Genomic DNA, 22,016 nt, shown 5'->3' on the forward strand with positions numbered 1-22,016 from the left:
TCAATGTGTCCTTCACAGTGTCAACAGCTTCTGAAAAGCTTCTCAATTATTTCATTCTATGGAACGCAGCGCCGCAAAAGGTCGCAGGGACTTACAAGTGGAGATAACAAAATTAATTAAAGGCAGCTGGGCTTTTGGAGCAATGGACGGAGGTGTGGAAGATAGCGGCTGCACAACGGCCAAATCCCCTGGCCATTTCTCTCTTTGTTGAAAGGAAAGGGAGAGGGACTGCGCATCCCATAATGAAAAAGAGAAACATGCCAATCAGATGAAAAATTGCAAAGGCGAATGACACAGCCCTGCTTTAATGAAATGAATAATTTGCCAAAAATACTCAGTGTTATTTAATGCTTAATGTCACCAAATGTAAATATATCCTGTTAGATTTCACTGTGAGGAAAAACTTTCATAAAAGCCACCCTCTTTCTCTTCTCAATGATGCACAGGGTCAAAAATTAACGACGGCTTGTGGCATAAATGCCACCAAAATGCCCCATAAATTCAAGACAAAGGGGCAAAAAATGCCCTTGCAAAATTAACCAACGTATTACGGCTGTTGTGATTAAAATGAAATGTGAAAATCAATGAAAAGTGTTATTTTGCAGAATTACATTTAGATTCACTCACACTGCATCAGCTTTACATGCTTTTTTGTGCAGCGTTGAGCCTTATGACCAATCAAACGCGTTTCTGTTGAACTTAGGAATGCATTGGCCAATCAGAGGCGTTTAGATTAGTCAGCGCTGAAAACGCCAGAGCTGTTGATGAGTGCGGCGCTTGCGGATTCCCTAATTACAAACAACACAGTGCACATGCGATGATGATAGGCAGGGTCAGAAATTAAAGAGGGCTTGTTGCAAAAACGGCACCAAAATGAACAAAAATGCCCATAAATTCAAGACAAAGGGGCAAAAAATGCCCTTGCAAAATTAAACAACGTATTACGGCTGTCGCGATTAAAATGAAATGTAAAAATGAATGAAAAGTCAAGACAAAGGGGCAAAAAATGCCCTTGCAAAATTAAACAACGTATTACGGCTGTCGCGATTAAAATGAAATGTAAAAATGAATGAAAAGTGTCCCTTTGCAGAATTACATTTAGATTCACTCACACTGCATCAGCTTTGCATGCTTTTTCGAGCAGCGTTGATCCTTATGACCAATCAAATGCGTTTCTCTTGAACTTCTCTTGAACTGAGGAATGCACTGGCCAATCAGAGGCGGTTAGAGTAGTCAGCGCTAAAAACACTGGAACTCTTGATGAGTGCGCACACTCGCGAATTCCCTCATTATAAGCACCACAGATACGATGTAAATAAAAGATTAATTTCGTAGCTTCAGTGATTATAATGAGAGTTTTTGTATAACTTGTGCTAGACTTGGCTAATGTCATGGATCGACATGCTTGTCTATGTAGCCAGAATGTGACATGCCTATATCCATACACAAGGTGTAGAAAGTAACAAATAAAACCGAGCAGAAAGCAAGTCCAGTGATAAGGCATGCGTGTCAGAACAGGGCCACACCACTGCAATGTCGTGCCAAAGTGCATGTTAGTGCGAGCACCCACGGAAGACTGGCTCAATGAGATGACAGGCTCCGAATTACATAAACAAAAGAGTGCGGGCGAGAGAGGCGGTGCTGTCACGCCGACTCTGCGTGATGCTGCCCGCTGGGCTCGGGGAAGAGCCTTGTAATGGGCCAATTACCTATGCAAACTGACAAATGGAAACAATAGGGCTGTCTCCTCAATCTCTATTCTTTTCCATGCTTTTTTTGGAAGTGATCGATCCCTGTCAGCAAGTTAAACAACTGTAAACAGCATATACACATCCTGAGTGGGTTTGCTTCAGTTAATGGGAGTTAACAAAAAAAAACACTTGGATCTTACAGAACATTTTGCGAGACATTTCTGACAAAGCGTGCTGTCATTACAGAAAACGAAACTGTGATTATCATTACCTACACCACAGTAATGCAGAGATCAGCCTCTCGCTGTGAGAATGCAAATGCCCTCCGCAGCTGCTGTATTCAATGAATCTGATGCAGAACAAAGTCTCAGTTCCTCTCGCAAGAGCCTATACAGTAATTCTCATCGGGAGAAGTCATTTGCCCACCAGAGAGATAAGATATCTATGGAAGCACTCAAGCGGAGGTTAAATTAGATGTCTACAGCAGAGAGGAAGATAAAAGAGAAACAAAGTCTTTAATGTGCATTAAAACAAGTGGCTGCAATAAAGGGCATACTGAGGACTTTAAAGTCAACATGAAATAAACACTAAGTATCTTGCAAATTAAAGCAAGTTGTTGCAATAAATGCAAACAATGATAGATCTGACTATTAGAAAAACTGAAAATTGGAAACAAAATATACTTAGTACTCTTAAAGTGATGGTTCACCCAAATATTACAATTCTCTCATCATTTACAGTAATCAAGTCACCCATGTGTCATTTTAAACCTGACTTTTCAAAAATGTTTTTATTATAATATTATAATATAATATTATGACATAATATCACTCGAATGTCAGTCGATTTGGATTTCATATTTGGAGTTTACTTTCTTTACTTTCACCCAAATGTCAATTTCAAACCATAGATATACACTAATATCAGACTTGAATTAATGCGGCAAGCAGCTTTGAAAAGGCCCTCGCACCCAGGCTCACTGCCACCCGGTGGCTTTAGGAAAACAGCGAACAGTGAGCAATATGCATTTAAAGTGGTAAATGTCAAAGTCACTTATATGCCAAACTTCCTGCTGCCAGCTTGTGGCGCTATGACGATAACTGGATATTGGCATGTAAATGTCTTCAGGCCAGCTTTTATCAAACATATAAAGTTTGGAGCAGATTGAACATGGTATGTTTGAGTTAGTGCAAAGCTTGATGTATCCTTTTGCTAACAGGTGGCGCTATGGTTATAACTGAATATTGGCCTTTAGATGTCTTTAGGCCAGGCCAGGTGAAGTTTGGTGCAGATTGCACATTGCATGTGTAAGTTAGTGTAAAACAAGTCATTTGCTGTTGTCAGCAGGTGGCGCTATGATTTAATTGGAATATTGGGGCAGATCGGACATTGTATGGCTGAGTTATAACAACTTCCTGTTTCATTTCAACATCGAAATTTGTCAGGCCGCCACGGACACGCACTTCAACGAAAACTCAAGATCTTCACAATTTACTGTCACAAAGGGCTTTAGATTACACTGACCAAACTTGGTGTTGATCTGTTTAAATCTCTAGGAAGAGTTTGTTTAAATACAATGCCTGAAATTGGCAAAAACGGCACAAAACTTGCAGAGAAAATTCAAAATAACTAAATAGACTTCTTGTTGGGTTTCAGACTTTGTACCGAGGGACTTTTTTGGAGGTACTGGTGTGTTAGATGTGTATACTGAATTTCATGCATGCAACATGTATGTGAAACATAGCTCGAGTTTTCAAGCATGTTTAGGCCCTAAAAAATGTGATTTATTTTGGAGGAGAAGAAAAACAAGAAGAAGAAACAGCAATTCCATTAGGGTCCACTGGTGCTTGGGCCCTAATTACATCTGATGCAAATCTAAAGTGATTTTTGTGATCCTAAAAACCTCAGAAATGTCTACTGAACTGACTAGGGTCACAAGTAAAGTTGCTGCAAGTCTAAAACTTTGATTTCATCAAAATCTGCATGTATAACAAAGAGGATTTTTATATCCCTAGTGTCTGAAAACACTGCGCCCATGGAGATCATGATCCGAGAATTGCAGCAACGTTAATTCCTAAGATAGTACTGCAAGGTCATCTGGCTGCTTAATAAACCAGAACACTAGACCAAAGTTCTCATCTCTGAGGACGCATGCACTCTAATTGCAGTAAGATCATAATTTTGTGTTACACCTACTTGGTTTTATTAAGTAGGTCCCAGTTGGGATAAAAAAAACAGCAATTGTGCTGAGCACAGCAAGAGCAGAACTCTTGTACAGAAATATGGATTTGGAGGGTCTCAGTAATGCCTGATAACGCACAGTTTAATGTAGTGTGGCATTACTAGAATAAGCTGACTGTTACAGGGCCTGTCACTTAGTCAGGCCTCAGTGTTTCTAAATCCAAAGGGAACTGCAAGGAAATTGCACATTACTGAGCTGAATCAGCAGCGGTCCCAGACCAGTGACCTGGAGTACACCAGGTACAGCCGCTCACATTCAAACTTCAGAGAGAAAACGACTCATCTGCATCTTAATATTGTCCGGCATGTAAATGAGAGTACAATAAAGAGATACACAAAAGAAGATATTTAGGGCCGAGCACCGGTGGTGCAAGAACTCTAATGGAATTGCTCAGATTTTTCTTCTGCTCCAAAATGAATTGCATTTTAGGGCCTAAACATGCTCGAAAACTCATGAAATTTGCACACACAACAAAAGCGGTGAAAACGTACATTTGATATGGGTTTCAGAAGTGGGTTTGGCAAAATGGCTCGATAGCACCACCTACAAAATTTCAACGAACTGTCCCTCAAGCTGTTTCAGATACATGTACGAAATTCAGTGAAACATCAAAGTTTGTCAGGCTGCCACGGACATGCCCTTCGAAAACATGTAACACACCAATACCTACCCAGGTACGAATTAGGAAACCCCACAGGAAGTCTGTTATTAAACAGATCAACACCAAATTTGGTCAGTGTAATCTAAAGCCCTTTGTGACGTTGAATTTTGAATATCTTGAGTTTTCGTTGAAGGGCGTGTCCGTGGCGGCCTGGCGAACTTTGATGTTTCACCACAAAAACGGAAGTTGTTATAATTCAGGCATACAATATCCGATTTGCACCAAAATTTACGTTTGATAAGAGTCCTATTCTGAACACATGCCCATAATCAGTTATAGCCATAGCACCACCTTCGGGCAACAGGAAGTGGCATGTTTTACACTCTAACAATCAACATTATATTTGGTCAGTCTACACTAAAGGCCTTTGCAATGTTAAATTGCGAACATCTTGAGCTTTCGTTGAATGGCGTGTCTGTGGTGGCCTGACAAAGTTCGATGTTTTGCAATGGGAATTAAAGATGTTCAGCCATACAATGTCCGATCTGCCCCAAACTTCACGCATTCAATAAGAATCCTGGCTTGAAGACACCTAAAGGCCAATATTCAGTTATAATCATAGCGCCACCTGTTGACAATAGGATACACTATTTTTTGTACTCGAACATACTATGTTTAATCTGCACCAAACCTCATATGATTGATAAAAGTGCTGGCTTGAAGACATCTACATGCAAATATCCAGTTAAAGTCATAGCGCCACCACCTGGTAGCAGGAAGTTTGGCACATATAAATAACTTTGAAATATTCCTTTAATATTACTACTTTAAATGCATAGTGTACAGTCTTTGTACAGTAAAAGTCAGTGGGGTCCAATGTTGTGTAAATGACTTAATTTTCATTTCTGGTTAAACTATTACTTTAATGTCATGCTCTTTTACGATAGTTAAAAAAAAATGACTGCAAAAAGAAAGAGACTATACACCAGCTGGCTAAATCCTCCATCTTTGGTAGGTACAGATGAAACGGTTATATGATTTTTCCAGAGCCCCTGGGTATCTGTCATCCATTGTGGATAAAGTAACTAAAACATTCTCTATTATCTAGTTATTGATTTTTGATACAGCAGCTACAGAAGACAAAAAGAGCACTCAAAACAGGAAGCATTCAGCTCTAAAGCAGCAGATTCTCACAGACAGGTCTATTTTCTTTTTAAGCCCTGTGGGTTGTGGGTTCTGATGAGGATTTATTTTAAAATAGCTGCCGCGGTCAGGCCCTGCTGGTGTGATGGATTTTTTTAGGGTGTGCGACAGCAGCAAGACTTTGCCTCCTTCACTTGAGGTCATTTCAGCTCACCAGAGGCTTAAGGTGTTGACAAAAGGGAGAGATGTTATAATAGTACTGACACTGATAAACCAAAATACTCCATCAAGGTACTGACCTCTCCTTGAAGTCCAGAAAGATCTTTCCCAAGCCATTGCCCCCGCTCATCATGGTCTGGTCAATGGCCCTCAGCAGAGCAAAATGGACCTTGATGATGTCCTGTGGAAGAATTACCAAGAAATCCCAGCCAAGCATTATTTATCCATTTGTTGTACCACACTTTTGCCCTGTCAGAATTATTCATTTGCTGTCAGATGCGAGCTTTTGCCCATCTGTCTGGGTTGCAAAATGTAAAAGACATGTTTTTACACCATTTAAATTACTTAACACAGAAAGGTCTCTGAAATATCAGGTAAATGTATGGTAAATGCATATAGTAAATGATCACTCACCTCTAAATTCACAAATATGGCCTCCATATCCTGCGACGTTAATACTTGCTTCAGGGGGATCATATAATTCTAAAAAGGTAAAGAGAAGGAAATCTCATAAATGTCATGATATTTGGCAAAAAAAATAAATAAAAACATGTAATTAAGTCCACTTATTAAATCTATTCAAAGTCAAGGCATACAATCAAACACATGTAATAAAACTGCTTACACCTTGTTGCGGTTTGGTAATTGTCTTTGTCAAACAAAAGCCAAATACTATTTGTCTAGCATGGCTGCAGGCAGCCTGTTCAAACATAATAAACCCTGAGAAATCCTGGCAAATGCATCTATTTGTTTCAGTTGCAAAGCAGGAAAGGATTTCAGAGCAATGCTGACACATTTGACTTAATAAGGGAGAAATGAATCAAGCGATAATCAGTAAACAAAGCCTCTGTCTGGAATATGTAATCTGCATGACCCCTCACTGTTTTGACAGGGATTCATCACCTCTAATAACAGAACACTGGGTTATTTTGTCACGCTTCGAATTTTGTGTTGTGTGTGACAGCGCAATTGGAAACAGGGCAGGATACAACATCACACATTCAAGTTTGTACGACTTGTACATACAAGCATGAATGCATGCAATAGCTCCAGGGCGAGATTTAATCTCGTGCCAACAGCACTGATTTACTAAACGGGCACGTTTTCTCACTTTGTGGGCAGTGCATGGTATTTCTGCCCTGTGACTGACCTGTAAGTCTGTAGGGCAAAGGAAGGAGACATCAAAAACGCTAAAACAATTTTAAGTCTTTAAAATTTAAAAATGTTATGTCTACAAAGATATCTGGCTGTTTTCCCAGCCAAAACGGCCTGAGTAACCTCAGACAAAAAGTGAAATTGTTTCTTAAAAAGACTACAATTACTTAGTTTCTTAAAAAGACTACAATTACTATCTGGCTGATATCAGTGATTATTCTCATTTTATGGTCCATACAAAACAAAAATAAACATGAAAAATATATAAAAAATATATCAGTAGGTTTAAATGTAAATTTACACATCATAACACTAAAAAGTATGCAAATACACACTACCAGTCAAAAGTTTTTGAATGTTTATGTTGAAAACAGCTGAGTAGAATTTTTTCAGGTTTCTTTGAGCATTTATCTGAAACCAAAAAAACTTTTGCAACATTATAAATGTCCTTATAATTATAATTTTTGATCAATTTAAAGCATCCTTGCTAAATAAGTATTAATAAAGTATTAATTTCTATCACCCCCCCCCCCAAAAAAAAAAAATTATATATATATATATATATATATATTTTTTTTTTTTTTTTTTGGTTGGTAAAAATAATGTAACAAAAGCTTTTTATTTTACATAAATGCTGTTCTTTGGATCTTTCTATTCCTCAAAGAATCTTGAAAAATGTACTCAACTGTTTAAAATATTGATAATAATAATAAAAATGTTTCTTGAACAGCAAATCAGCATATTAGAATCATGTGACACTGAAGACCACAGTAATGATGCTGAAAACGTAGCTTTTATCACAGGAATAAATTACATTTTAATATAGAGAGCAGTTATTTAAAATAGTAAAAATATTTCACGATATTACTGCTTTTTCTGTATTTTGGATCAAATAAATGCAGGCTTGGTGAGCAGAAGAGACTTCTTTAAAAAAAACATTAAAAATCTTACTGTTCAAAAACTTTTGACTGGTAGTGTATGTTCATTTTGGGATTTGCTAAAGATTAAATATGACTGTTATAAAATTATTAACAATTATTAAAATGTTAGATTAAAATAAAAGGACAAAATATATAAAAATAAGGAAATGAATGAATGTTCTTTGGAATAAGATGCATCAATGATTTGCACACAGTAAGACTGTGTATTATGAAAGCAAAAGGAAAGTTCAGTTTAAATTTCAAGATGACTTTAAGGAATCAAAATAATTCAACAGGCTAAGAACACTTGTCACCTAGGGCTCAGTTCTCATATTTTGTCCTTTCCCTCCATCTATTTTGAGTTACCTCACTATCCACAGAGAAGCCTATCAAGACCTTGACCCAATTCCAGGCCTTCATTTCCACTCTCTCCAGCTCTAAATCTTTCTGTGCTCTCCACTCACCTTCTCAATGTCCTCCAGTGTCTTGTAGTACTTTGCCTCAGTCTCCTGAATCTCCACCAAGCAGCAGTTTCTCTTATCATCTTCCGTCATGCCCATTTTCTGTTACGGGAAGAAGAAAAAGACACAAAAAGCATGTTGGTATCATCCTGCAGGATGCCAGCTCAGCACCTTTAAACACCTGCACAAGGTACCGAACTGTAATTCAAGGAAATTCAGGTCACAATCAGGATGGCCAAAGCACACTACAGTGTAAAAGACAGAGGTGGACAGAGAGGATTTCACAACAAAACCTCAAGGGCAACGCTGACAAGGACTGCAGGTTAAAACGCTGAGGTTCAAGCAAGAATTTAGTCTTTCATTCATTCAAAACAACATACACGTCTAAGTCTAAAGCACAAAGAACTGTAGGAAAGCCATAAATGTGGTTTTGATGAGGGTTGAGGAACTAAATGAGGTCAATTCACAAAACAATAACAACAGAATGATCTAATAGAACATGATGCATTTGATTAAGAGTAATCACTGGCTCTCTGTGTAATGCGAGCGGGTTTGCAAGCTTGTTTAAGAAAGTGGCGATAACGCTGGAGCTGGGGGAAGGTGCGCGCCAGCTAAAGGCCAGAGCTGGAATGAACATCACAACACACATTTGAACATCTGGGCCTGGCGGTGCACAAAGCCAAAGCAAACCTGCCCACATCCAGAGAAATTCAAGATCACAAACAATTGTTACGTTAGAAAGCAAGATGAAAAAAAAAGAAAGGGAAAGAAAATCCTTCCAAAGGTCCGCCTAGCAACACTGAAAGCAGCCAGGAATGGGAACGGCAAATACATCTGTGAATTTCACTGAATAATGCCTATTGTGGTAAATCTGGACATCGTCTGACATGTAGATATAACAAGTGCAACAACAACAGTTTAGAAACACCTCTGTCTTAGTCTCTGACACTCAATTTCTCCCATGTTTCTTTCTCTCCCTCATTTGAGTTGCTGTATTTGTCCCACTGCGAATCTAATGTGTCCTTGTTGTAGCATCTCTCCGATGATATAGAGTGTGCGTGTGTGTATCTCTATTAAGGCGGGACCCGGTGGTTTCTGTCTGCAGGAGGGATTTCCTCCCTCGTGGGTTTAAAATAACTTAACATTAGCTCACTAGGTGTGACAGCACACACTTTAAACTCAGACGGACATTAGCTCTGAGTCAGCCTCCCCTCCTTTCTCATTTATGGCAAAGGGCAGATGCTCCAGCAGTAAAATAAATGCTCATAGTTTGATCTATTTTGCAAGATGGATTTAAATATGCTGAAAAAATATGATGTAGCTTAAAGGATAATAAATACAGTACACCTCAAATATTAAAAAGGATAATAAAATACTCCAAATATCAAAAAGAATAGTTAATCAACAATTAAAAGTTTACCACGACTTTCAAAAGTCTTTTATCTGTGGAACACAAAGATAGATGTTTTGCAGAATGTTCACACTGCTCCTTTCCATAAAACTCATGTATAAAGAGATCTAATAGATCTATATGACCAAACAGAGCATTTGATTATGTACAATCACTTGCTTTTGATGCAGGGTCAGAAATTAATTTTTCATTAATTTTCCATTAATTTTCCTGGAATTGATTTCCAGGAGCATTTTTTTTTTTTTTTTTTTACATATGTGAGAGCAATTTTTATAATCACCTTATTATTATAAAATCCATATGTCGTCTTTATGTCAAATACTTAAATTTACACAATTACTTCAATCATTCATTCATAGGGCTGCAATATTATGACAAAAATCATTATTGCAGATTATTATTCTTTACATCGTAATAATGATTATTAATATCGATATTGTAAACAATATAAAATGTTTTTGTTTCGTTTTGGGCACGCCACATTCTGGCTTCATAGACAAACATGTCAGTCCATGACGTTAGCCAAGTCTAGCACAAGTTATGCAAAAACTTCCATTATAATCACTGAAGCTACGAAATTAATCTTTTATTTACATCATATCTGCACTGTGTTGTTCATGATGAGGGAATTCTCAAGTGTGCGCACTCAACAACAGCTCCGGCATTTTCAGCGCTGACTAATCTAAGCGCCTCTGATTGGCCAATGCATTCCTAAGTTCAACAGAAACGCGTTTCATTGGTTATAAGGCTCAACGCTGCACAAAACAGCATGTAAAAGCAATCTAATTCAGTGTGAGCACATCTAAATGTAATTCCGTGAATTGACACTTTTCATTAATTTTCACATTTCATTTCAATGGTGACAGCCGTAATACATTGTTTAATTGTGCAGGGGCTTTTTTGCCCCTTTGTCTTGAATTTATTGGGCATTTTTGTTCATTTTGGTGGCATTTTTGCCCAAATTCTTCGTTAATTTCCAACCCTGTTTTGATGTAATGCAAGTGGGTTCGCAAACTTGTTTTAGAAAGCAGAGACCACATGCTTTTAAGTTTTAAAAATGACAAAAAAAAAATAAAAATACTGTAAAAGTACTGTACGTAGTCTAAACAACTTGTGTTCTGAATTTCAAGTTTCTGTTTTTTCGTACATTGTATGTGCTATAGGCATAAATTCTTATTATTTTCAGTAAATCATTTATACAGATTAATTAATTTCAGTGATGTAATTATTAAAAACAGTTTAAATGTAGTTAATTTGCACATATACTTGAATGTATATTGTAATTGTATGTTTATCTTTACACTTTCATAAACAACGTTGAATTAACTGAATTAATGCTGTATGTGACTCTGGACCACAAGAAATTGAGATTTATACATCAGAAAACTGAATAAATAAACTTTCAATTGATATGGTTTGTTAGGATAGGACAATATTTGGTCGAGATGCAACTATTTGAAAATCTGGACTCTGAAGATGAAAAAAAAAAAAAAAAAAAATCAAAATACTGAGAAAATCGCCTTTAAAGTTGTCCAAATTAAGTTCTTAGCAATGCATATTACCAATCAAAAATTAAGTTTTGATATATTTATGGTAGGAAGTTTACAAAATATCTTCATGGAACATGATATTTACTTAACATCCTAATGATTTTTGGCATAAAAAATGATCATTTTGACCCACACAATGTATTGTTGGCTATTGCTACAAATATACCCGTGTGACTTATGACTGTTTTTGTGGTCCAAGGTCGCATATGAAAGTCATTTGTATGCTCTACAGTTGGTGTACACATAAGAACATTATCATGTCAGTTTCTGCTTTTATAAATGTCAATATGTTCCTCACTTTTCACGCAGCATAGAATCAATGGTATTCAGGATCAAATCTGATCAAATGTGCAATTTAGAAATGTAGCCCCAGGTTTCAGCATATTCAAATGGGTCTGTCCTGCGAAACAATGGTCTGGTGTGAAGCGTCTTCATATGGCAAGTCTAAATATGAATGTGCAAATAAGATTTCAGATGCTATCAAAATCTTTTAGGTTGCTGGTCATCATATGCTTTCACTACATGGAAAATAGTAGCGTAAACATTCCTTAAAACATCCAAGGGCAAAATATTTTAGATTTGGTCACCTATTCCTTTAATAAATAAGATAGTTGGGTTTCAATGAACTGGGACTCTAGACCTGCTCAGCAAGGGGTCAAGGGCTTGCGTCGACACACATTTAAAGGAAAGGAAAGAGGACCACTGAAGGAGCATAAGAGAATCATGTGCGGTTCAGCATGACACTTACCTGCATGTATCTGATCTGCAGCATTAAGGAGGCAAAGTAGCAAATGTAAGCAGAGCAAGTGAACTCGCGCACAGCCGTGGGAAAATGACAGGAAAACAATCCATCTATATCCTCTCTCACACACGCACCAATGAGCGTCGTCCGTATGGTGGCTCACTCACCATGGGCTGTCTAACCTCCACCTTGATGATGTCCTCGTAGATGTCGTCCCCGTCATCCTCGCAGGGGACGCAGTCGTATATGTCGTCCTCTCCCACATCATGCTCACTGCGCAAGAAAAAGAACAGAATTTTCACTGACTGGAAGCACACAACCATTCAAAAGTTTGGGCTAACTAAGTTTTCAGTTTAACATGAAATCATATCGATCCTGGTTAGGACACTTTGCAAAGTGTCTGAGACAGAAGTATGAAATATTTGGGATATAGTCTGCACCTTAACACAGTTTGCAGCCTTGTGTATGTGTTTATCAGACATCGAAAGAGCCCTGAGAACACAGCAATGCCATTCATCACTGCACATTCTGCCGTTGTTCTCTCAGGGGAGAAAAGGAACGGCCGAAATAAAGCGGGCTGCCATCGCAGAAGGTGTCCTGGTCCCAGCTGTGTCTCACAGCAACAATCAAATCAGTCATCCATCCCTCCCTAGGAGAAGAACTCACTCTCTCAAACACACATACACACATATACACACCAGACGGCTTTGCGACCAAACAGCAACAAGTTCCTTCCTCACTTCTGCTGATGTGTCCAATTGCAGGCTAAAACAAGTGTGAAAAGCTAATGCGGCTTGAATCAAACGCCTGCCCGGGAGATTAGCTCACTGTCTCAGACATACAAACGCATCCCTCCATCCTTCTTTCAGCCCTTCATTCCAAAACAAGTGATGATAGCAAAATTAACATTTGCTTTTATAATGAGATGCAGCAGTATATTTGCATCTATGTGTAGCGGATAACAAAGAAGTTTGCCGTAGAGATCCTAATTAGCATTTAACAACTTGTGTGAGTGTGCTAGGATGCTCTCGAAAGCCATATTCCTATTTTAGAAGTTTTTAATTAGCTAGTAAGATGATTACTTCCACGCAGTAATGTACCATGACTTTGTTATTATATAACACTTCACGTTCTTTAGCAGAATACATGTTTATTTCAATGCAAATGAAGATTAATAGTAAGGAAATATTTTGCTAGGGGAACAACAAAGATAAGAAAATACTGGTCCACATCCTGCTGGCTTCGGGGAGTGTGTGTTATTTGATTTGCTGCAGCAATCCCTTGCCAAAACTACTTATTTTGCGACAAACTAAAAGTTAATTGTGTCACAGAACACAATACTTCCCTGCTGAAAATACATTTTAAACAAGCCAAACCTGGTTTGCTGATCTTTTTGGCTGGTTTTAGAGGGATTATTTTCATTATTTTATAGTTTACGCAAAAATAAAAATTCTGTCATTAATCACTCATCCTCATGTTGTTCAGACTAACAGGGAAGAGAAGAAACTGTTGAATAAACTTGTTATTTTTGTTTTCTTTGCGTATAAAAAGTATTCTCATAGGTTTCTGAAATTAAGGTTGAACCACTGATGTCACATGGATTATTTTAACAATGTTCTTACCAGTACCGTTGCTGTCTATGCAGGGTCAGAAAGCTCTTGTATTTCATCAAAAATACCTTAGCCGCTCTGAAGTTCCTATCTAAATCAAATGAATCACTATCCATGCTCTGAAGTCCTGATCTGAGTAATGATTCGCGATCCATCATTTCAGATCAGGACTCGGAGCACAGATCGTGAATCATTTGACTTAGATCGGAACTTTGCATATTTGATTTGAATCATTCAATTCGCGAAATGATTCACAAACCCGTTCCAATCTAAATTAAATGATTCTCGATATCCAATTGGAGCGCTTCGAAACAGTGAATAATTTCAATTTGAAGTCCCATTCTGAATCAAATGATTCGCAATACACAATCCAATTGGAGAGCCTCAAAACGGTGAACAATTTTGTGACACAATGGTTTAACTGATTTGAAGTTTTGAAAAGCTCAGTTTCAACCATCATGTAGTGCTTTTTAAAATCACTACAAGCGATGTTGAAATTTGAAAATTAATGGCTTTTAATTTGATATGGTTTTTGCTAGTAAATCCTTATTAATTCAAGCACTTTTCAAGTACCTCTTCAAGAACATTGCTATCTCAAGGGTTTTCCAGGTCTTAAATTTCAAAAAGTCAAATTCAAATACTTGCACCTTGTACGAACCCTGTAATTAATGACAGAATTTTCATTTTTGGGTGAACTATCTCTTTAAATCAGGCATGACTAGCACACCAGGCTGGTTAATTTTAATTCATTCCATGACAACTCTCTGAAGATTTTATCATGGTAATGGATATGACAATGTTGATGTATTTGGTCTTGGCGGAATAGATCTGCTATGCTGTTGCTGAATTGGTTATTGCAGTACACTGCAAAAAATAAAAAACACAATTTGTTGAGTCAGCTTAAAATAATTTGTTACCCTGCTGTCTTAAAATTTTAAGTTCAGTCAACTAAAATAAGTTTAGTACAGGAACTTGCTACTGCCAAAGCATATGGCGATACGGTGCTGTGAGTATTTAAGACATACTGCTGCTGCACAATAGCATACAAAATAACCCCCCAACAAAGCTGGAAAGAGATAACGAAACAGCTAAAATATGCATGCTGCTGTAGCATGAAAGCATACTGCTGCTATATAATAAAATGCTTGTAATCATCCTTATAAAGGCAAAATAGAGAGACAAAACCCCCCAGAATAAGCAGATCTATTGCCAAGACATATGTACTGCTGCTGCTCCAAAAAGCCATGAGACCGCCTGTTTGCTATCTATGTGTACCTGGGCCAGCTTTGCCGAATGGCTTAACGCTAGTGGACTATTGCTGTGTGTACCTGATCGTTTGACCAGATAGCTTAAACTAGTGACCACAATGCCCCACTAGCCATCTCGTTTCACTATACATACTGCTGCTATTTATATTAATTGGTGATCAAATAGAATTTGTGACCTTGAAATGCTATAAATGCTGCTGCTGAGAAAATTATTATTCTTGATAACTAAATGCCCATGCAGGCTGCGGCTACTGCACAAAGAAAACTAAACTGCTGTAAACTCTGTTAATTAGGCATACAAGCAGCTATGCAAGATCTATTTTACGCTAATACAGTGTTAATGCCAACGTGAGCTGTTAATGCTATTCACAGTGTTGTAGAATGATTACAAGCTGCTGCAGTTACGATATTTAATCAGAATCTGCTAAGCATAATCTACTGCTGCTGCACGAAATCTGCTGTAAAGCTATAGCCCCTTTATTAAATAAACAATGCAATGAAATAATACTTATTTTGCTTTGGAGAGTTCACAAATCTAAAATGCCTATTCACCTGCTTACCATTCATGCGTTATCTTATCAATAAATTTCAATCAACTAAGGTATTTCCTAATTGGCAACATAACAATTGGTTTGCTATGCAGACGCTGCTAATATTATTTGTTACGTCACGTGAATTTGCTATACATGCTGCTGCTATTAAAATTCACTAAATGTGATCTAAATAGCTAAACATACTGCTGATACAACTGCACAAAAGTACTTAGAATTGCTATAAGCTTCTTTATTAAACAAGCGAACGCAATCAATAATGCCTATTTCACTTTGAAAAGTTTGCAAAAGTACTGTAGCCCTGTTGAATAGCAAAAGTAATAAAATACCTATTTCACATTACTTACCCCACGCGATTCACTGGAATTTCATGCAACTAAACGTACTATATGCTGTCACTGCTATACTAGAAACAATGATAATCTAACTTGCTAAGCATGCCGCTGCTAATGTTACTTAACATTGCATTTGAAACTGCTCTGAATGCTGCCGCTATTAAAATTAGCCAACATTGCGATCTAAACAGCTATGCACAAGTACTAAGAATAGCTATAAGGCCCTTTATTAAATAAGCTAACACAATGAAGTCTGAGTCTGCAGAATCAGCTGTAAACCCTATTGGATAAGCAAGTAATAAAATACCTATTTTGCTTAGAGAGTTCACTGCTGCCACTGCTATATTATCGATAATAATTTGGCTTGCTAAGCATGCTGCTGCTATTTCTAACATTGCATCTGAATAGCTATGCATACTGGTGCTACCGCTGTACAAGTACTTATGATTGCTATAGCCCCTTTATAAATAAACAAATTGCTAATAATTCCTATTCACTTGAAGAGTTCACATAACATCCATGTACGTAAACTTGACTTAAAACTATGAGAAGACTGTAAACGCCACTGCAATTGATCCCACTGTGGCGTGCATCTTCTGAAATCAACATGTTTGCACTTAATATAGATAAGAATGGCCAAGATAATATTAAAACATAAAGGTTTTCAGGCAAATAGGGTAATCCCCTTCACTTTACTGTTTCACTTGGCGTTGTATTTTCACAAACATGAACTATAAGCCGCCGCCGCTGTTGTTATATGAACACGGCATGCTTAGTAATTAATGTTACTTCTCTTGCGAAGAACCTGCGCAAAGTTTTACCACTGTATGTTTCCTAGTTTTAGAAATGTAAGCTGACTAACGCAATAAAGCAATAAATAAGAGTGAGAACTTTTACTTATCTAGCTGAGTTTCAGAGGAACTCAAAGCACGCTGCTGCAAAAGGCTGTGTTGGTAGACTACATAAATACCTCAGCCATCACCATCTTAGTTTATATCCAAAACCGTTTCACTGAATCATGGGAATCTGAATCAAGACCAGCATAGATGGATAGAAGCCAGCCGGAGTGAGTTGCCAATAGTTGGAGGATTGTTAGCCTGGCAAGAACTGCTGGGTGTTAATCCATCTGTGACCTTCCATACCTGCACATCTAGAACAGCTGCCTGAAATATAAACTAAACAAACAGCTGCAGTATTTTATATGGAACTTCATCATCTTCCATCACTGACATGGCTTTCAGAACAAATAATACTCAAGAGTATAATTATTGAGTGTTTTATATATTTGAGTGACTGAAATTCTTTTTGGTATGGTTTGGTTTGCTGAATAAGAGCAAATCCACTGTTACTTATTATGAACAATGTGTGGATTCAGGAATTCTTTGAAATTAGATGTCCTGGGGCATTGTGGGTAATTTGATGTATCGCTAGAAGGTCTTATTAGAGAGTTTGTTTATGCTGTACTGTACAAAGGCGTCTGTCTGTGTTTGTGTTTCTTTACGGCTTACATTGCTGTTCAGAATAAGATTAAGATTTTACATTAAAATCTTACAAAACATTTGTAAGGCCACTAGAAGGTTCTGGGGGAAAACTGTTCTGTCAATCAGTTCAAAAAAGGGTGAAATGCTCAAAATGAACCGTCTTTCATTAAAACAGTGTTTTACAGCAGGGCTAGTACGTGGACAGGACTACCTTCACTTTGAAAATCCTTTGAGAGAACCGTGGGAATTCAAAAATTGCGGAATTCAAAATAATTACCTTTTTGAACATGATTTAAATGGCATTCCTTTTTCATAATGACAAAACATGGCATGCATGTTTGAACATTAGGTAGAAACGGACAAGCTAATAAAAAGAAAGGTGCTGGCCTCAATCTAACATTCAGCACTGTGTCCACATGGAGAAGGGATTGTTTGAAGTATTAATTGAGGTTGTACAGTTCACCCTGAAGGACGGATGGCTTGCTGTCCTCCCTCATTAGTTGAGTTGACTTTCCCCAATAGCAGAGCTGCTGTCTGTCACATCACTTTGACTAAAGAAAAAACACATTGTCCCTCTGAATCACACTAGTCCCAAACTGCAAAGGAACTGAGGCAAAAATAATTCTGAAGGCTGTATCGTGTGACCTCAAATCCCTAAGGATGAGCATTAGCTGCATTATGTGAGGTGCAGTGATCTGTACAGTGGCTTGTGAGGTTCTGTGTATCGCGTGGGATGGAAGACGACAGACTGTCAAAAAACAAACGTTTTTTTTTTCCTTCTCATTATTGTTTAAATATGAAAGTCAAAAATAGGTTGCCCACTTTTGCATGCAATGTCAGAACCCCATTAGCTATCATTATACACTGTAAAATCAAACTTTTAACCATAATCAGTATGAGCACATGCATGGAAAAAACACAAAATGCATCTTTACACAAGAATACATTAAACCGAAAAACCAGCTTCGCTGTCAAATGGATATTATTAAGGCTGATCCAGCTTGTGGCTCTGGTGGGTGGGCATTTACACAGTATATACATCCATGAGTGCCAATGGAAAAAATCCTAAATGGTTTATGATTCAATATGGTGTAAATAGTCATAATCTGTATATTGAAAATGTGGAAAGATTCTTTCTCATACCGGAGCGCGACTCCATTTGGGCCACAATCAAGAATTTACTGAAGTTACGAAATATTTTGTGGTTTCATGCTGTCTAAACCATCAGGACCGCAGAGGTTGCTCTGAGACCACTCACAAGTGCTGATTTCACTTGTGTAACAGCATTCTTGACTGTTTCCTTCGCTTAGCCAACCACAAACCCAGCAAGGGAAAACCATGTTTAGAGCAGAGCAAAGGATCCATCCCAAACTCATAGCTGTATGTCAATAAAAGTTAGCTTCCACCGCACAATGTCATACTAGAACTGATCTCAGTAACCCGAGATTAAGTAATGACAGGGATGATAAGGGTAACAGTTCATAACACTGGCAAAACATGCTACATGGATTCAGGGCATGGCAAGAAAAGAGGACCACATGCTGTTTCTGCATGCCTGGCACACTGACCCAACCACACTGACCCTGTGTAACAAAAGAGACCGACATGGTGTAAAGATCAGTACATATGTTATCAGACAGGTAGCATTTTGCATACCTGTCAGAAGATGTGACCTTGAGTCTCAGCTTATTTGAAGACAACAAACTGCACTTTGGGGCAAAAAGCTCCCTATTAGCCTCTATTGGGACTGTAATCAAATTCAATGATCAGGCACAAAATAAAAAAACTAAATGCATTTACATTTTGGAGAAAATAATAATGAAGTATACTGACAAAATGAGGGCTGTCACGATTTCTTGATTCAATTCGAGTACTCGATTAAAGAAAAATTCTTGATTGCATTTTGCCCACGTTGAGTAACTGGCAAAATGCCGGAAGTGGTGCATTCTACGGGCGAGAATCCATGTAACGCATTATTAGACTGTTTTCCAAGGCTGCATGATATATTAAACCAATCTGAAAATCATAAAGCATAATGCTATTGTTCACTAACCCTGCCATTCAATTTTTTAAAAATACATGCGATGCAGGTTTAACATATGCACTTTAATTATTTACATGTGTGTAGGTTACAGAGCGGCTCCATTTACAGTAAATGCTTATCAGTTATATTTTACACGTGTTGAGCATCTTAAACTCCATCTCTGCATATTATTCTGAGTTTGGGTTTATTATAGCATTTAACTGGGAATGCAACATGCACTATTTCATCAGATTTGTATGTTAAATCATTTATAAACCTATGCAACACAGGAGAATACATCAATATCTTTCTCAATATGCTAACTGTTCACTGCAATTTAAAAATTTAAGTTTAAACCCTCACTCTGAGTTTAGACATTTTGATGTCAACATATTCAAGAAATTACAGTGGATGTAGCATAATAAAATCATATGATTTCTGGCTTTTGATACTTTATTTGAACTAATTATTATTGCCTTATTGCTATTATATATTTGAAGTATTCACATGGGTCTATCTTTATTACTAGAAAAAAAAAGTTATAATAACCCAATTACTCGATTAATCGTCAGAATAATCGACTGATTAATCGATTACCAAAATAATCGTTAGTGACAACCCTAGACAAAATTATTTCTTTATTATCAAAATGATTTCTTAAAAATATACAGTTGAAGTCAAAAGTTTACATACACCTTGCAGAATCTGCAAAAATGTTATTTTACCAAAATAAGAGGGATCATACAAAGAGCATGTTATTTTTTTTATTTAGTACTAACCTGAATAAGAAATTTCACATAAAAGATGTTTACATATAGTCCACCAGAGAAAATAATAGTGCATTTATAAAAATGACCCTGTTCAAAAGAAACTTCACATACACTTGATTCTTAATACTGTGTTGTTACATGAATGATCCACAGCTGTTTTTTGTTTATTGATAGTTGTTCTTGAGTCCCTTGTTAAACTGTCTGCTGTTCTTCAGCAAAAGAATCCTTCAGAAAAAATCCTTCAGGCCCCACAAATTCTTTGGTTTTTCAGCTGCATTATGTGAATGAGTCATCCAACGAGTTTTTTGCAGATTCTGCAAGGTGTATGTAAACTTTTGACCTCAACTGTACATACTTAAACTGCTTCATTACTTATAAATATATGTGAAAATCAAGTCATGTGGGCTACCAATAATTCTCACTTCTCACTCAAAATGAAATCTTTGTTTCAGGGTACCTATAAAATGGCTAGTGAGAGCTGAATAAGCAGCTATGTAGCAACATGCAGATTCTCACAGTGCAAAACTTGGTTGAGACGTTCTGTACACTATTTGAGGATTCCACTGAATGTTTGTCAAATTTCCAAACACGTCCATCATCTTGACTGAATAGGTCGGCGAGTTCAGTCTGAGGTGCCAGGAGAGACAGGTGCCAATGGCGGTTGTTTGTCCCTCCTGGAAGCTCAGAGTGCTTTAGCCTGAGGCTCCACTACCCACAATGCCTCAGGTGAGAATGTAACATTGCAGCAACCAGTTAGGATGAAGTAAATCATTGCTGACATGATGTACATCCAGACATCTGATTGCTATTTGATGGAGAAAGGGACACAGTCTGCTTGCTAAAATTGAACAATTTCATGCTTTGTCAGTTTTTGGATGAACACATTAAATATAGTGGAAAGAGATGGTGACGCTGGGAAATCCAATAGGGCTGGATTGGATGTGAACTCACAAATTACTCACAGATAATAACTCAGAATTAACAACCCTGCCATATTTATACCACTCAGTTACCAACAGCAGTCAGTTTGGATCTGTGCACACCGAAATACACAGCACTCAAAACCACAGTCCTTGATTCAGGACCCTTTAACATGTCAGAATACAGAGGTGTGTGGGAAAATAAACACAATAGTTGATGATGGAGGTCCTCTTTCTGAACCACTGTTACATCACAGTTACAAGCACACTGTTTAATAGGGCTGTCATGATTCCTCAATTTGATTAGTTGATTTAAAAAAATCCGATTGCATTTTGCCCGTGTCGAGTAACCAGCAAAGTACCAAAAATTTGCAAATTTTGATGTCCACATATTCAAGAAATTATACTGGCTGTAGCATGACAGTCATAAAGAAATGGGCAAATATTAAAAGTTATGTAAACATTTAAATGTTGTTTAGTCAATATTAAACAAGGATCATGCAGTAAAGTGTAAAAACATTCATCAGGCCGTTGGCACCCTCTGTAGGCGTTATAAAGCGTAATGTACATTAGCCCTATTATTTATAATACAGTTTTGTTTAAAAAAAAAAAAAAACAGTTACTTGCTTTTGATCTATTATTTGAACTAATTATTATTGCCTCATGATTATATTATATTTATATTATATTATAATATATTTATTTTAAGTAATTTTAAAGGCTATTGTTTGCTTAGGTCTAGTTTTATTACCACAAAAAAAGTAATTATAATTATCGGATTACTCGATTAATCGACAGAATAATCGACCGATTACTCAATTGATCGTCAGAATCGTCTGGACCTTCAGAAAGTCTGACATACAGACCTGACCGGACTTTCATCCTTCACAGTCTCGTAAATCTTATAAAGTTTAAATCTGCTG

General features: G+C 37.2%; 1 protein-coding gene across 8 annotated transcripts in view; it reads right to left on the bottom strand.

Moving 5' to 3' along the window:
* The window catches only part of vav2 (vav 2 guanine nucleotide exchange factor), a 194,183-nt gene that overhangs the window by 42,487 nt on the left and 129,680 nt on the right, over positions 1 to 22,016 (bottom strand). For 7 of the 8 annotated variants that reach the window (XM_051094019.1, XM_051094021.1, XM_051094017.1 and 4 more), the window contains exons 5-8: positions 12,303 to 12,408; positions 8,436 to 8,534; positions 6,311 to 6,379; positions 5,977 to 6,077 (exon numbers count right to left, since the gene is read on the bottom strand). In XM_051094019.1, coding sequence (XP_050949976.1) covers positions 5,977 to 6,077; positions 6,311 to 6,379; positions 8,436 to 8,534; positions 12,303 to 12,408 — 375 coding nt within the window. Of the gene's footprint in view, positions 1 to 5,976; positions 6,078 to 6,310; positions 6,380 to 8,435; positions 8,535 to 12,302; positions 12,409 to 12,575; positions 13,030 to 22,016 lie in introns of those variants that run through there. The other variant, XM_051094020.1, reaches the window with a different exon arrangement.

Source organism: Labeo rohita, chromosome 21, assembly GCF_022985175.1.
Source record: "Labeo rohita strain BAU-BD-2019 chromosome 21, IGBB_LRoh.1.0, whole genome shotgun sequence".
NCBI lineage: Eukaryota > Metazoa > Chordata > Actinopteri > Cypriniformes > Cyprinidae > Labeo > Labeo rohita.